This window comes from Gracilinanus agilis, chromosome 3, assembly GCF_016433145.1.
Source record: "Gracilinanus agilis isolate LMUSP501 chromosome 3, AgileGrace, whole genome shotgun sequence".
Classification (NCBI taxonomy): domain Eukaryota; kingdom Metazoa; phylum Chordata; class Mammalia; order Didelphimorphia; family Didelphidae; genus Gracilinanus; species Gracilinanus agilis.
The window spans coordinates 233,555,111-233,570,644 of record NC_058132.1 but is presented as its reverse complement, the minus strand read 5'-3'; the positions used below and the strand labels follow the sequence as shown (position 1 = coordinate 233,570,644).

At 34.9% G+C, this 15,534-nt stretch overlaps 1 protein-coding gene and 1 non-coding gene across 2 annotated transcripts in view; both read left to right on the top strand.

Moving 5' to 3' along the window:
• Positions 1-5,703, top strand: part of ZNF804A (zinc finger protein 804A) — a 407,261-nt gene extending 401,558 nt beyond the window's left edge. The window contains exons 3-5 of the mRNA XM_044666466.1: positions 1,173-1,303; positions 2,400-4,833; positions 4,873-5,703. Of these exons, the coding sequence (XP_044522401.1) occupies positions 1,173-1,303; positions 2,400-4,833; positions 4,873-5,703 (3,396 nt within the window). The remainder of the gene's footprint in view (positions 1-1,172; positions 1,304-2,399; positions 4,834-4,872) is intronic.
• Positions 5,704-7,995: 2,292 nt separating this feature from the next.
• On the top strand, positions 7,996-8,099 carry LOC123243412. The gene has a single exon (XR_006505944.1). It is a non-coding gene; the product is annotated as a U6 spliceosomal RNA (small nuclear RNA).
• The last annotated feature ends 7,435 nt before the right edge of the window (positions 8,100-15,534 follow it).

Below are 15,534 nucleotides of genomic sequence, written 5' to 3'. Positions count from 1 at the left end.
GGTCACAATGTCAAGACAATGGCTAAAAAGAACTTTTGGTCTAAAAACTGCAAGTTTATTGACTTCTTCATGATTAGCTATTGTGCCTGGTCTTTTGAGAAGGATATCATCTTGAAAAACACTCAAAATAAGTTTCTTGGAACATTTAAGCTCTAGAAATAGTCCTACCTATCTAAGCCTGAATACTTAGATGGCACAGGGTATAAAGTGCTAGAACTGGAGTCAAGAAGACTAATCTTCCTTAGTTCAAATCTGGCTCCAGATACGTGCTAGCTTACCCTATCTGCCTCAGTTTCCTCATCTTTAAAATGATCTGGATAATGACATAAACTATTCCAGTATCTTTGCCAAGAAAATCTCAAATGGGGTGTCAAAGAGTTGAATGCAACTGAAAACAACTGAACAACAACCCAGGCCTAGTCCTCAGGAACCAGAGAGTTCTTCAAGGTAGGATAGTCTTAATATTAGCTATTATTCCTCAGTTCTGTGTAGGTTAGTTATTCACAAAATGCAAACAACTACTGGGAAACCTTGAGCAAAAAAGGAAGCCTTTTCTTTTTTTGTCCATTATATGATCTCTTCCCACTGACTTCTCACACATTTCGTAATTCCTCACTCCTACAATTTAACTGATTTTCTTGCTTGAATCTTTACTCCTTTCAGCTTTGAGTGTACTAAATATTTGGACAGTAAAGATGCCTGCAATACTTTCTACTTCTAAGCCACCTCACCCTATTTCGCCAGTTTGGTTGTACTCCCTTCCCCAACTAAGACACATCTCTTTTGCCTCCCCTCACTCACCTTATGCTCTCTACTCATTCATTATCTCTGTCTATACTAGCTTATTCTTCTGAAACCACAAAACACAATTGATCTCTCATCCATTCAGACTCTTAAAGCTAACCCTACCACTATACTATCTCTCCATCCTTGCTCATTCCTGGGCCAGTTCCTCAGTAAAATTAAACTATGGATCCCATTTAAATCAGCTAAGATCATATACACATCTTCAGAGCATAAATTGTCAGAAATGTCTTATTATGGTTTTATGCTATTACCAAAACTCAAAATATAAAAATCAAAAAGTTTGAAAAATGAATTTTCAAAAAGTTTACCAGAGTTTCCATGGAGCCATATACTATTAATTCCTTTTTCACATTTTTTCCTAACAGAGGCTTAAGGAATTAAAACAAAGAGAATTTGCCCGAAATGTAGCATCTAAATCCAGGAAAGATGAAAGAAAACAGGAAAAGGCTCTTCAACGACTACACAAGCTGGCTGAGTTACGGAAAGAAGCCACGTGGTGAGAATGGAACGAAATGTTATTTTTTTTTAAGATTACAAAAGAAAATTGGAGGTGGAAATGAAGGGCATATTTCTATTTATATCCAATCCCAGAATAAGGCGCATACATTTTCATGGCTTTCTGTGGGCTGTAAGCAGTAATTTGAATTTGAATTTTATGCAGAAACCTGTTTAAATGCACATTTCAGAAGAGGCTAAAATGACACATATTTTTAGTTTATTAAAAAAAACTTACATTTTCTATTTCTATTTAAACTATAGTGGTTGAAAGCATTGGTTGACTTGATCTCTTAGTGGAAACTTAAAGACACTTAATTGAAGATATCACTGTACCATCTCTTGACCTCTGCTTTTAAATTGCTCATCAGTGATTTGTTCCAAGAACCTACAATGAGAATGAAAAAAAACAAAAACAAAAACAAAAACAAAACTTGCAAACACATTTGAAACTATCTTTACAGAAAACTATCCTCCTTTAACCAATGTGACCCAAGTCGCTTTCTATTCTGAATAGAGTTGAGCTAAATTTAAAAATGCATCATAACTACTGCTTTTTGATCTGGTTTTGGTAGAGCCACATAGCAGGTGCAAAAACTGCTATCCTCCCTGTTCATATCATGAAATGACTTCAATGAGGTCCTTTTAGACTCTTAATAACTTAATCATCTCATAGAAGAACTGATAGGCATACATTAGACCTAGATTTGTTTTATAGTGAATTTGCTGATTGATTCCAACAAAGTACTTTATTGATGCTAAAACTAGAGGCACTTATAACATAAAATTTAAAACAATTTGAATATGTATATGAATGTCTTTAATAATTGTTTTCAAAAGTATACAACATTGAACATAAATATAGGAGCTCATTTGCAAATGTGGCTATTAAGTTATAATAAATAAAACCTAAAAACAGACAAATATAACTGCTGCTGTGGTGTGCCAAAACCATGTTATTTAAAATTGATTCATATCTAAAAGAACATCTTTCTCTAAGATGCATCACTTAACATAAGATATAAACATATAATCAGCATGAATGTTTGTTTTTTCAATTATCACCCTTACATGTGAATTTTTGTTTTGTTTTTCAGTGCTCCTGGAAGTGGTCCTATGTTCAAGTCAACCACTGTTACAGTGAAAGAGAATTTAAATGAAATTTCACATGGAGAGATGGTAGATTCTGTTAATAAAGAGGAGGAATTCAAGGATACCTTGATTCACAGTTCTCAGAATGCTAAAGATGCTGAAGTTATTGCTTCAGCTCCAGAAAACTCAAATAATCATATGTCAAAACCCAACAATCTTGGAGACCAGGTTTCTGGGGTCCATGGGCAGAAGGTTGGTTTTTCTTTTGCCTTTCCAAAGAAAGCTTCAGTGAAACTGGAATCTTCTGCTGCAGCTTTCTCTGAATACAATGATGACGCTTCTGCAGAAAATGGTTTTAACAGAAGAAGTAGATTTATCCCAGGAGTTTGTCACCATCTATTGTCTTTGCCAACAGAAATAGTTTTGAATCCTGAAGAGAAGCCAAATTCATTTCATCCCCTTGGGGAGATGTGCTCTGAGAAAGAAGAAACTCCTCAAACTCCAGAGACAAAAGAACCTGTGAGTAAAGATGATTCTTTATTAGTGCTCCCTTTTTGCCAGCCAATACTCCCCTTGTCTGCTGATTCTGAGGGCTATGTAAATCCAACTGTATTACTAGATCAGACTAAACCCAAAGATGTCATTATTAATCAAGACACATCTATAGACTCTGGTGAACCTGAACTATTAGAAAATAAATCAACAACTACCGCCATTGGTAATGACAGTTTGTCTTTGCCTGCTATCCAAGAAGAAAATCTTAAGAATCTCTACAGCGATTCATCCCTTAATGAACCTGAAGGCAAAACAATAATGCATGATATTTTGGTCCCTCCAAATACTGATGGGGATACAACTTTGCAGAATAGAGAGGATTCATGTCGAAGACCACAGGACCCTTTTGTACCTGTGCTTAGTAAGTATGGATCAACTGTTCTTCAATGGCCATCTGAAATGCTAATCTATACAAGTACAGAACCATCAATTTCTTACAGCTGCAATCCTCTATGTTTTGACTTTAAATCTACCAGATCAAGCAATAGTCTTGAGAAAAACAAGCATAATTTAAATATTCTTCATTCTCAGCAGATGACTGAAGATTCTTGCATGAGTCCAGATATAAATTGCAAGGACGATTCCATTACAGAGGCCAATGATTATGAAATTGGAAGTAGTAAGAATGAGTATAACCATGCCATATCACTTATAACTGATGATAATTTTAATAAAGACTGTGGTTCTGTAAAAAGCAAGGAAGAGATAGACACAGAGCTTGAAGGCGACCCATATACAACTGAAAAACCAGATAACTTCATCATCACCAAAAAACAGATAAGGCAAGGCACTACAGATGAGAAACACAATAAAACATGGTTAAAGGAAACTCATGAAAACTGGTTTCACAGAAGTAGAAAAAAGAAAAGAAGAAGAAAGTTATGTCAGCATCATTATGGGGAAGTAACTAAAGAAGAGTCAGATGCTTCTTTCAAAATGGAACCAGATACCAATCATGCTGATGTGGCAAAGAACCATGAGTTGGAAACAATTTCAGAAACAGACAGAGATGAATGTAAAACTATATGGCTAACTAAAGACCAATTAGGAGAACCACATGAATTATTGGACAAAAGACACAAATCAATGCCCATCTATCTACACAAGAATAAAGGAATGTGTAAGATCTGGAATGTGAAACAAAACAACAGTGAAGCTGTCAGTTCTAAAAATTTCCATAGAAAAAGCAAAGCTATTTTGCATGGGCCAACAAATCAAATGTTGTTCAATTCTGGAAAACATAACTTAACATATTCGAGAACATTTTGTAGTTGGAAAGTCAGAACAGCTAGCTGTAGCCATGATCATAACTGTTTAGTGCGCCAAAATGAGGCGAAATGCCTGAGTCAGAATCCATCCATCAAAAGAGGGTACAATTCAGTCATTAATGAACCAGACAGATCTTATCGAAAAAGAAGACAGTACACAAACTCTTGTTCCTCAGATGAAAGTTTATATAGACAAAATTGTTTAACTGAACCGCATTTGAGACCAACAAGGACTTTAGCTAAGCCCCATAAGCCTAAGAAGAAACGGAGGAGGAAAAGAACTAGACTTCATTCTGGATTTAGAGACCAGGAGCTAAGGGAGAAAATAAGTTATAGTTGTCTGAAAGAAAACTCTTTGTCAAGTAACCTGGGTGACTTAATGACCCAGGATGAAACAAAGGAAGCCAAACCACAACCCATCCTCCACTTCGCAAGAAATTCGGAACAAACAGTGGCAGAGGAAAATAAGTTGACTCTGAACTCCTCTGGTTTTATTCCTCCGGAAACTAATAGAGAAATAGAATATATGCAAATGGAGAATATTCCAGGAAAAAATTCAGAAACTTTCAAACATTCTCCAGACTCTGTGTTTGACCTCAAACATTCTCCAGACTCTGTGTTTGAACCTGGCACCCTGTCAAAGTCACCAACTGAGAGCATGACTGAGCAAAAAGAAAAACAGGAAAGTGTAAATATTCACGAAAACCTCCCTCCTTTGAAGCTGCCTAACATAGAAAGGAGTTTTGGTCCACCTCCACCCAAATCCTACTTTTGCCATTATGAACTTGCTGAGGCCCTCCAGCAAGAGAAGATGAATGAAGCAGCAAGTGAATGGCTTAGGTATAATTCAGGAATCCTTAACAGCCAACCACCGTTACCATTCAAAGAAGCACACATAAACGGTCATACCTTTTTAACTACGGAGCAGATCCTTGCGCCATTAGCATTGCACGATCAAACATTACTGTTCCCTCTAGAAAACCATGAAAAATTCAAAGATCTGCCCTGTGACGCGTACCAGCACATCATGCCCCCGAGCCTGCTGCCTACCAAGGTCAAGCTGACCTTTGCTCCACCGGCCCTGCAGCCAGTTAGCCCTCCCCTGCAGCCTTTGCCTTTGCAGCAGCCCCTGTGTTCTACCTCGGTCACCACCATCCACCACACGGTCCTGCAGCAACACGCGGCTGCGGCGGCAGCTGCGGCTGCTGCGGCCGCGGCTGCAGGAACCTTCAAAGTGCTCCAGCCCCACCAACAGTTTCTGTCCCAAGTTCCGGCTCTCGCCAGAACTCCTTTACCTCAGATCTCAGTAGGACCCAGACTTTGTCCTGCCGCTCACACGACTTTTGTTGCGCCTCCTCAGTTGCCTCTCATTCCATCTTCAGTCCTTCATCCGGGCAACCTGGCTTTTCCCCCTCTGCCCCATGCCCTTTTCCCTTCTCTGCTTTCTCCCCACCCCACTGTCATTCCTCTGCAACCTCTCTTTTAGTCACCAGTCTGAGGGGCAAAGGAAATATCCAAGCGAAAGCTATTCCTATCTATGTATGTAAGCGCTCATCGGCTCTGTAATGGTGGAAATCAGCAGGCTTAAGTTAAGGCCTCATTAATTCGAAATCATTTACTGTAAGTGTAATGATGCAAATGTATCCATAACGTTCTTACTCATGATATAATTAAAGCACTGACTAGTTGCAAACTAATATGAACTATATACTGTATATTAAACTGTCTTAGATGATGTATAATGTACATAAACTATATTTATAGTACTGTAATTTATGTTGTAAAGTAAGCTCTTTTGTTTTTTAATCTTTGTGTACTTGCACCTATTTAATGTTTAGAAAGCGGATGCACTATGTTTTGTACTCTGTTCCTTGAAACTGTAAATCCAGTGATGAAATATCTCTTGCAATAAATTTTTGTTAACTATTTAAGTATATCAGGAATCTTTTGTTGTAATAAGTTGGTTTTCACCATTTGACTAACACCTACTTTGCTTCTCCTTCATGTTTAGAAAATTAGATTTCCATTTTTTCTCAGCACTATTTGATCTCAGAAACTGTAAAAGAAAAAACTTTCAAAGCTCCAAATGGAAAACCCACTTTTGAAATGAGGAATGGAAGAGAGTAGATTTACTTACTTCAGTTTTGTTAGATAGGTCAGGGGCTATTCTCTTAGGATGAACTAAAATTTCCTAATGTTTGGACTGCATTTTATAGGTGAAATCCTCCAAAGTTAAAGTATTTTATTTATAAATAAATAAATAAACACATTTATTTATAATAGTTATATATTAAGTATTTTTTAAGAATAAAGCATTATTCATTGTTTAGGAAAGCTAGATCAGGAACATTCATGATATAATACTTATGGATTTACAAAACAGGGCTAGTAATGAAATTAAACAAGAGGAAACAAAAAAAAAATAGTTCACTACATGCTTCCATTAATCAGTCAGTCAATAAGTACTTATTAAACAACTACTGCATGCCAGACTATTAGCTAAGGATATAGAAAAAGATAAAAGAGAGTCTCTGCTCCCAAGAAACTCACAGTCAAGGGGGCCGACAATACACAAACAATTATATACAAACAAGAACAAACAGGATAAATTAGAAATAATTGGAAAGGAAAGGCCCAGAATTAAAAGAGATGAGAAAGGCTTCCTGTAGAAGATGAAATAACACTAATATAATACTGTGAACTATCAAGTTCCATGTTCTACAGTTTAATTTAACAAACATTTACTAAGCATCTCTTATAAGTTAAGATTCTAAAGAACAATTTTTTCCAGTTGGCAAATAAATAATTACATGAAAGCTAATTTTAAAAGGGAGAAAGCTTTAACAAATAGGACTATTGGGAAAATCTGTTGCAACTTAGATGAGCCTTGAAGGACACACATTAAAATTTATTGTCCTTTCTATATAGCCAATGAAGCTTTTCTGTGTTGTACTGTTTAGAGTGGATTCTGATAAGAAATAAAAAAATAAAAACATAAGTTCCAAAGATACTATATAAGATGAAGCTACTTAGAGATATAGGACTTAGCATACATGAGTGCTAACCCCTCAGAAGTCAGGAAGAAAAGTATATGATGTTGGATGTATGCTGAGCAAGGAGTATATAGGTTCCATCAGGACAGTGTTTGAATTGAGTTGCCACGTGAAGTTATTCCTAATCTGACAAATACAATGAGTAGGATACAATACAATGAAACTTCCAAAGAGTTGCCTTAGAAGCAGACTGACAGATGAGCATTTCCTTTCCTTTGGCCCCCTCTTTAAAAAGTTTGCCCATCACTGGGCTAACCAAAAGGAGATGCCTCAGAGTAAATTGGAAATCAGAAGAAAGAAAGGACAGATTTAGGTATATGTATATATGTATATATGTGTGTAGTATGTAAACAAGTATATACATATATGTATACATACATATGTTGTCAATATAGTTGTAATAAAGATGATAAGATCAACCAAGGAATTAAGATAGAGAAGAGAAGAGAGATTAAAGCTTTTTAGGTATATTTACCTCTAAATATTGAGATGACAAAAAGAAGTCAACAAAGGAGAAATTCACAGGAAAAGAAGAAAAAATTTTCTCTCCAGTTTCTGGAAACAGCTCCCACTATGTTTTGGTCAACTATATCTAAAAACTCAGCACAACGTAACAGGTTTAATTCTGGCCACATTTCAAAGGGGTATTAAAAACTCTTCGGTCCAAAGGAGGATATGACTAGAAGCTCGAAGTGTATAGAAATCATATAATTTAAGAAATGGTTGTACTCTCTATGGTAGCACATATATTAAAACTGGAATAATATAGAGATTATCATGGCCTATGGGCAAGGATGGCATATAAATTCAATAAGCATTTCATATTTTAAAAAAGAAAAAGAAATGGCTAGAGAAATATTTGCTCTTATAAATTAACAATTGATAGAAGACATTCCAGTTATCTTTAATTTTTTATAAGATTGAGGATTCTGAATTATTATTTAAATTAGGACATAGTAAAATTTCACTCTACAGGAAAGAACTGGATCCAATGGATGGATAGAAAAGGCAGATATGCTCTATAGTAAGAATTTTCTAACCATTACAATTTTGCAGTGATACATTGGATTACAGAGTCAAGCAAATGACAGTGGAAAACAACCTGTCATATATGGTAAGAAAATGATACTTTAATTGAATGGATAGTAATTAGACCAAATGGCCTCTAAAAGACCATCAATACTCACATAACTATGAGTAAATCCCTTTCCTCAATCTGAAATGAATTTCTAATTGAGAAATGTCAGGCACTTCTGATTAGTAATTAATGGAACTTTGCTGGAGAGAGTAATCTGTTATCAGATCAAATCAAAACACTTGCTTTTCTGTAAGCTCAACCCTATTTGGAGCCAGTATTTAGGTAGAACAGAAGTGGGGACAGAAAGCTCACTACATTTCTTTGAACATAATTTTCCAAAATATATGCACTCTCCTATATCATTTGAATAGTCCTTTTAAAAGTTAACACAGTGCTGGTATGCCCTGGCTAAGTCACAGGCCTTAGAGAAAGGAATTCCTAAGTTCATATCCATCTTTGGGCACTTAATAAATGTATGACCCTGGGTAAATCATTTAATTGCTGCCTGACTCAAAATCCTTATCTGTGAAATAATACATCCCAGGTTTGCTGTGATGATAAAATCAGATAATATTTTAAAAGCATTTGCAAACTGTAAAGTGCTATATTCATGATAGCTATTAAAAGGAAAGAAGATTATGACTACTTGGTTGTCTACTGATTACAGCTAATGTAACTAATATATTATCATATTCTAAATTAATTCAGTGACCACCTTAACATACACTTACTTATTACAGCTCCAGTGGGAACAGAGGTTCAATATCAGAAATGACTAAAAGAGGCTTTCAAAAATAGGAGAGACGAAATCATTACTTGTTTCTATTTTAAATATAGAATAAAAAAACTAGTTTTGCTTGATTCCTTACCAGAACTATTAGGGATTTAAATGATTTCTAAGGAATGACTGAAAAAGGTTGACTATATCTTTTCAAATATGCAAAATAGAGAAGAACTTTAAGCAAAGAAATACTGTTTTGAATGTTTCATAATTCCTACTGTGGGGCCCAAACTGGACACAAAAAATTTCCCCAGGCCAAACATTGAAGAATATCTTCTAAGAAATAAAGATTTCTGTTGGGCAATGGTGACAATGGTTTAATCTATGAAAACAAGGGATTGGTCCTGATGATAAAATTCAGGAACTTATTCAAAATTAGAATATCATCCTTTACCTCCTCCTGATGGTATGCTTATCTCTCTCCTTACTTTTGTCCTTTTCCCCCTCATTCTCATCACATTCTTTTTCCTCCTTCCTCATCTTCTTCATTCCTTTCTTCTTCCCAAACCTTCCCCATCCTATTTTCCTGCCCTTTTTTCCATTGCATTCTTGTTTTAATCCATTTCACCTTATAATTCCTACTTTTCTTTTCTTTTTCCTCTTCCATTATATTCAACAAGTATTGTTTTTAGATTCCAATGATGGCCAGGCACTACTGATACCAAAACAGAAAAAAAAAATAGCCTCAAGAAGCTTAACAGAAAGTGAAATAACACATGTGCAAAAGAATTATGACTAGGAAGAATGTGGTCCTGGCAAAGGAGGAGAAATATTTTAAATAAATTGAGGAGTTTAAGATGGTAGTTGGGAATAAAAGAAAGTTCCTCATGTGAAGGATTTGGGGCTTAGCAAAATATCAAAGAGAAAGATTTAAATAGGCAATCATATGAGATTGCCTTCAAGGAAAGAGGTTTGCTCACAATCTACACAGAACAAGAAAGTAAAGGGCAAGACAAACCTAGGGAGTAGGTAGTTATCATGTTTTTTTGGAATATAGAGTTTATGAAAGGAAGTTCCTTGAAATAAGGCTATGTTTAAGCCAGTTTATAGAATCATCTAAGAAACAATAAATTTATACTTGATACTATTGATAAAAGAGAACCACTGATATTTTCTGAGCAAGAGAAGAATGTAATCAGTCAAGACATTAGGAAGATTAACTTGGCACTTCATGAAGGCTGAATTGGAGAAGGGAAAAGTTTGGAATTAAAGAAGATATAGAATGCTATTGTAGTAATCCATGGGTCACATTTGAAAACCTGAGTGATTAGAGAATCAACAAGTCCAGTTGATGAGCATTTATCAAGCAACTACTGTTCCAGACATTTTGTTGTGCACTGGGAATGCAAAGACAGACCTTATCCCCACTCTTACCCCATCAAAATAGAAAGGAAGACATATATAAAAAGCTGTATGAGTATAGAATTTACAAGACTGAGTAACTGATTAGATATTAAGGCTGAGGGAGTAATCAAAGATATCTCTAAATATTTCAGTTTGAGTTACTGAACCAATGATTATATCATTAACAGAAATGGGCAAATTGAGAGGGGGGATAAATTTGATAAATACAGGGGAAAGAAAGATAAAGGGTTTCCTTTGAGAATTAAGTTTGAGATACTCTAAGTAGATTTTATATATATATATGAAGATGTCCAATAAGCATTTGGAAATGTTAAACTATAACTTAGAGGAAAGGACTGAGTAAATAAATATACTCAGAAACCATCAGCAAATAGGTGAAAATTGAATTCAAAGTAGTAGATGTAATTATCAAGAGAGGAAATATATAGAGAGAAGGACAGAGCCTTTGGAGATACCTACACATAAAGCATGGCAGAAAAAAGATGAACCATGGAGGGAAATTGGATGATAGTCAAAGAGGCTAGATAAGAATCAAAAAGAGTAATTTTAGTAGTTCCAAGAAAAAAGAATGTTCAAGAGTTTTGGAGAAAAAGAAGAGTCAACAGTCTAAAAAGCCACAGAAAGGTCAAGAAAATTGAGGAACAAGAAAAAGTCATCAAATTGGATAATTTAAGAGGTCAAAGAGAACTACAGTAAGAAAAAAATTCTATATAAAATTGTGAGAAGACAAATTTTAGGATGAATTTTAAGATGGGGAAAATACCCAGGGATTTAAAAAATAAGAATATGGAGACTGCAACTTTGATCCGTGTGTGTGTGTGTGTGTGAGAGAGTGAGTGTGTATTACTAAGAGGATAGACAGTTCATATAGAAAAGGGAGTGATGATCACTAAAAGGGGGCATAACTCTTATCAGGATCAGATCAGATCAGACTACCATTTTCTTTATGAACAGTATTGTTATTTATAAAAATCAGGGAAATTCTATATATGTCATTGGCCTAGATTTTATCAGAATATTTGAGAGAGTTTTTCTTTTTTAAGTCGTTTGTTTGCTTTGCTTTGGATTTATTTATTTTTGAGGATGGAAAAAATGTGAATTGAGTCAAGTACTATCAGGTAAATTTTGAACTCCTTGAATGACTGGATATTATTGATAGTTCAATGTTAATTGGGAAGAAAGAATCCAAAGTAATGCTTCAGAGGTCTTTGTTTGGCCTTGTACCATTTAAAATTTCAAAATGCCATATATGCCTTTTTTGAAGTCTTGATAAAGGCATATATGGTATTTTGATGAAATTTACAGATGACACAAAGCTCAGAGGGATAACTAATATAACTGAATCAGGATACTAAAAAGATCTTGATAGGCTAGTACACAGAATAGAATATAATTTTTTTTAAATGAGGTATAAAATCTTACACTGGGTTCAAAAATTAGCTTTACATAGTTATCATATAGTAAGTGCTTAATATGTGCTTGTTAATTGATTAATTGATTTTTTGATTAAGACAAGATGGAAGAGGGGGCAGCTGGGTAGCTCAGTGGATTGAGAGCCAGGCCAAGAGACAGGAGGTCCTAGGTTCAAATCCGGCCTCAGCCACTTCCCAGCTGTGTGACCCTGGGCAAGTCACTTGACCCCCATTGCCTACCCTTACCACTCTTCCACAGAAGTTAAGGGTTTTAAAAAAAAAAAAGACAAAATGGAAGAGACATAACCAGGTAATAATTTATGTGAAAAAGATTTGGAGATTTTGTGGGGCTAGAAATTCAATATTTTTTGTATCCCCAGAGCTAAGCACAGCACTGTGCACAAAAACATTTTTTTCTATGATATCCAGAAAAGATAATGTAATCTTGGGTTATATGAAAAGAAAGCACAATGACTAGGAATAAGAAGATATCATCACTGTACTCATCACTAAGCAGATCACATATGAAATATAGTATTCATTCAGTTCAAGGAGAAACAATTTGGATGGATTTTGATAAGGGCAATTTTGAAAAGGGCAATCTCCTCTTGAAATCCTCAGATTCTTGTGAGAATCTTTGGGATCTTGCCATATAAAGATTGATTGCACAAGTAGAGAATGTTAAACCTAGAGAAAAACAGGAGCAGAGGTATTATGGTAAATATTTCAGGGGGAAAATGTACAAATATAAGAAGTTTAAATTTAATTTGCATCATTAGCATTTTCCTTCATTACTTCCTTAAATTTAAGCAAACAACAAAACAATAAATCAAACCCAGATTTATATGGGTTTTAATTTTCCAAGGTGTAAATGATGACAATGAAGATTCAACACTTAGCTTGGAGGGTTGACGTGGCTCTAGTACACTCTGTTTTCAGTATTTGAAGTCTATCATGGGGAGCAGCTGGGTAGCCCAGTGGATTGAGTCAGGCCTAGAGACGGGAGGTCCTAGTTTCAAATCTGAACTCAGACATTTCCCAGCTGTGTGACCCTGGGCAAGTCACTTAACCCTCATTGCCTAGCCCTTACCACTCTTCCACCTATGAACCAATACACAGAAGTTAAGGGTTAAAAAAAAAAAAAAAAAGAAAAGAAAGTCTCTCATGTAGAAGAGAGAACAGACTTGGTCTGTTTGTCCTTAGATAGTAAAATTAGGAGCAATAATGGAAATTACAAACTGAAAATTTTAAGCTTAACATAAAGGAGAAGAGGGGAATCTTCCTAACAATTAGAATCTTTGTTAGCAGCAATAATATAATAATAATTAACATAAAATAATATTGCCAGAGACTATGCTAAGGGTTAACAATTATCTCCTTTTATGCTCACAATAACCCTAGGAAGTATGTTCTATTATCTTCATTTTTTAGATGAGGAAACTGAGGTAAACAGGTTAAGTGACTTGCTCAGCTTCACACAGCTAATAAATATCTAAGACAGGCTTAGAAATCAGGTCTTCTCAACTCCAGACTGTATGGTCTATCCATTTCACTGTCTAGTTGTCCTATTAGAGGTATTAAAGAAAAGAAAAAAAGAACATTATTAGGTATGTTAAGGAAGAGATTTTTGTTAAAGTATGGATTGGATTAAAGGGCTTCCAGACCTTTTTCTACTCAGATTCTGTGAAGAGTCAAATGTAGATTTTTAAGGATAAAGAGATATGAACACTCATTTAGGGATCTGAAGTATAAAAAGAAAGATATTTTGTTTTATTTTTCTTTGCTTTAATGATACAGCTTAAGCTTTAATGTGTGTTTAGACAAACATATATTTGAAAGTCAGAGATAGAGACAAAAATAGAGACAAAGAGACCCAGAGACAGGAGAGAGAGAGAGAGAGAGAGAGAGAGAGAGAGAGAGAGAGAGAGAGAGAGAGAGGTAGGGAGATCGTATATCTAGAACTAAAAAAAAGATCTTAGAAACCATTAAATCCAAACTATTTTTTATAGGTGAGGAAACTGACTCATAGAGAGTTTGAGTGATTTTCCAGGAATTTTATGTAGACCAAAGGGTGGAGAGTCAGGCTTAGGGCAGAAGGGAAGAAAGGAGACAAGAGGAAGGAACCTTTTAAAGGAGAAGGGCGAATGCATTAAAGGACTCAATGGACTAGGTTAATTTTGGAAAGAAATTTAAATTGTTTGAAGAGAAAAGAATGTATTTCTTTTCTTTGTACCCCAAATGAATATGTATTCACACTATGCATATCACTAAGGTGAGAATTGGGGCCACTAATGTACTGAAGGTTCTTTTATTTTTTTTCTACTCAAGTATTTCTGTATCATTTAGCCATTACAATTTAATTAAAACTTATAATGTAATTAAACTTTAAGTATTATATATTTAGAAAATTAAAAGGAATGAAGTAAAAACTAAGAAAAGAATCAGTTTATTTTTAATGGTTTCAATATTGTTGCTAATTCTTGAACATAATACAAATAATAATTTAGTTCATACAGATACCTTTTCCACTTTCTATTTCATTTTCTGTTATGAACTTACAGAATTTTTAATTGATGGCCTCCAAGTGGAGCGAATGATTAAGGCTAGTCCAAGAATCATGGCTTGCTCAATTATATGGAATTTATTAATATCTACCTGACACCCAAACTTCATGTTAATGATTTCAATTCTAACCAATATAGCCAACTTATTGACCTATTTTCTACTTTAACTATAAAAAGTGACTATTCTTTTAAAGCACTTTAGTTTTTCGAACTGATCTTTAGATTGCAACGATAATTCTAAATTAGCTTATGGATTTCTTGTTAAATGGCTTCCCATTTCCAGAATAACTACATAGGAGGGAAAAAATGATTGAAAAGTTAATATGTTCCATTGAGATGAAGAATGTGCTTTTTTCTGTCTTTGGAAATCAGCAATCTGTCCAGACTGTGACCTTCCTAAAGGCATTTATTTCTCGGGTATATGAACCACAAACTAATGTTCTAAATAGGCTATTGCAAACATTAAGAATTCTCATCTTCTCACATTATCATGGACATTTTGCTCTAATTAGGTACTTACCTCTCAGAATACAATTGCATAACACTATTTGAAAATTAAACCTATTGCTAAAGTGTAAAAGGAAAAAAAGAGAGGCTTTCTTTGTTTCTCTGAGCCTAAGAATGCATTTGTAGATTTTGTATAACTACAAGAACCCTATTGATTATCTCTGCCTGAAAGAATTCCCTGTGGATAAAGGTTGTGGAGTAATGGGGAAAGCATTGTCCACACGCCGACAAATCTTTGTGGTACAGTAGGAAAAGCTTAAATTTCACTTAAAATCACAGCTCTGCTAACACTAGCTACATGGCCTGGGACAAGAGATTTACGTCTTTGTGCCTCGGCTCCTTCATCTGTGAAATGAAGGTATTGCACAGCTCAAGACCTTTCCAGTCCTAAAGCCTATGAATTCTAGATACTCCAGTTTGAGCTAAAGAAGGCTTAAAATCAGCAGGTTATAGGTTGTTTACATGTACAATTGTAGGCTTGACAAGTTAAATTCAGTGGATGTTTACTAATAATTAAGATAAATAAACAGTTCCATAGCAGAGTGGAGACTGTGCTG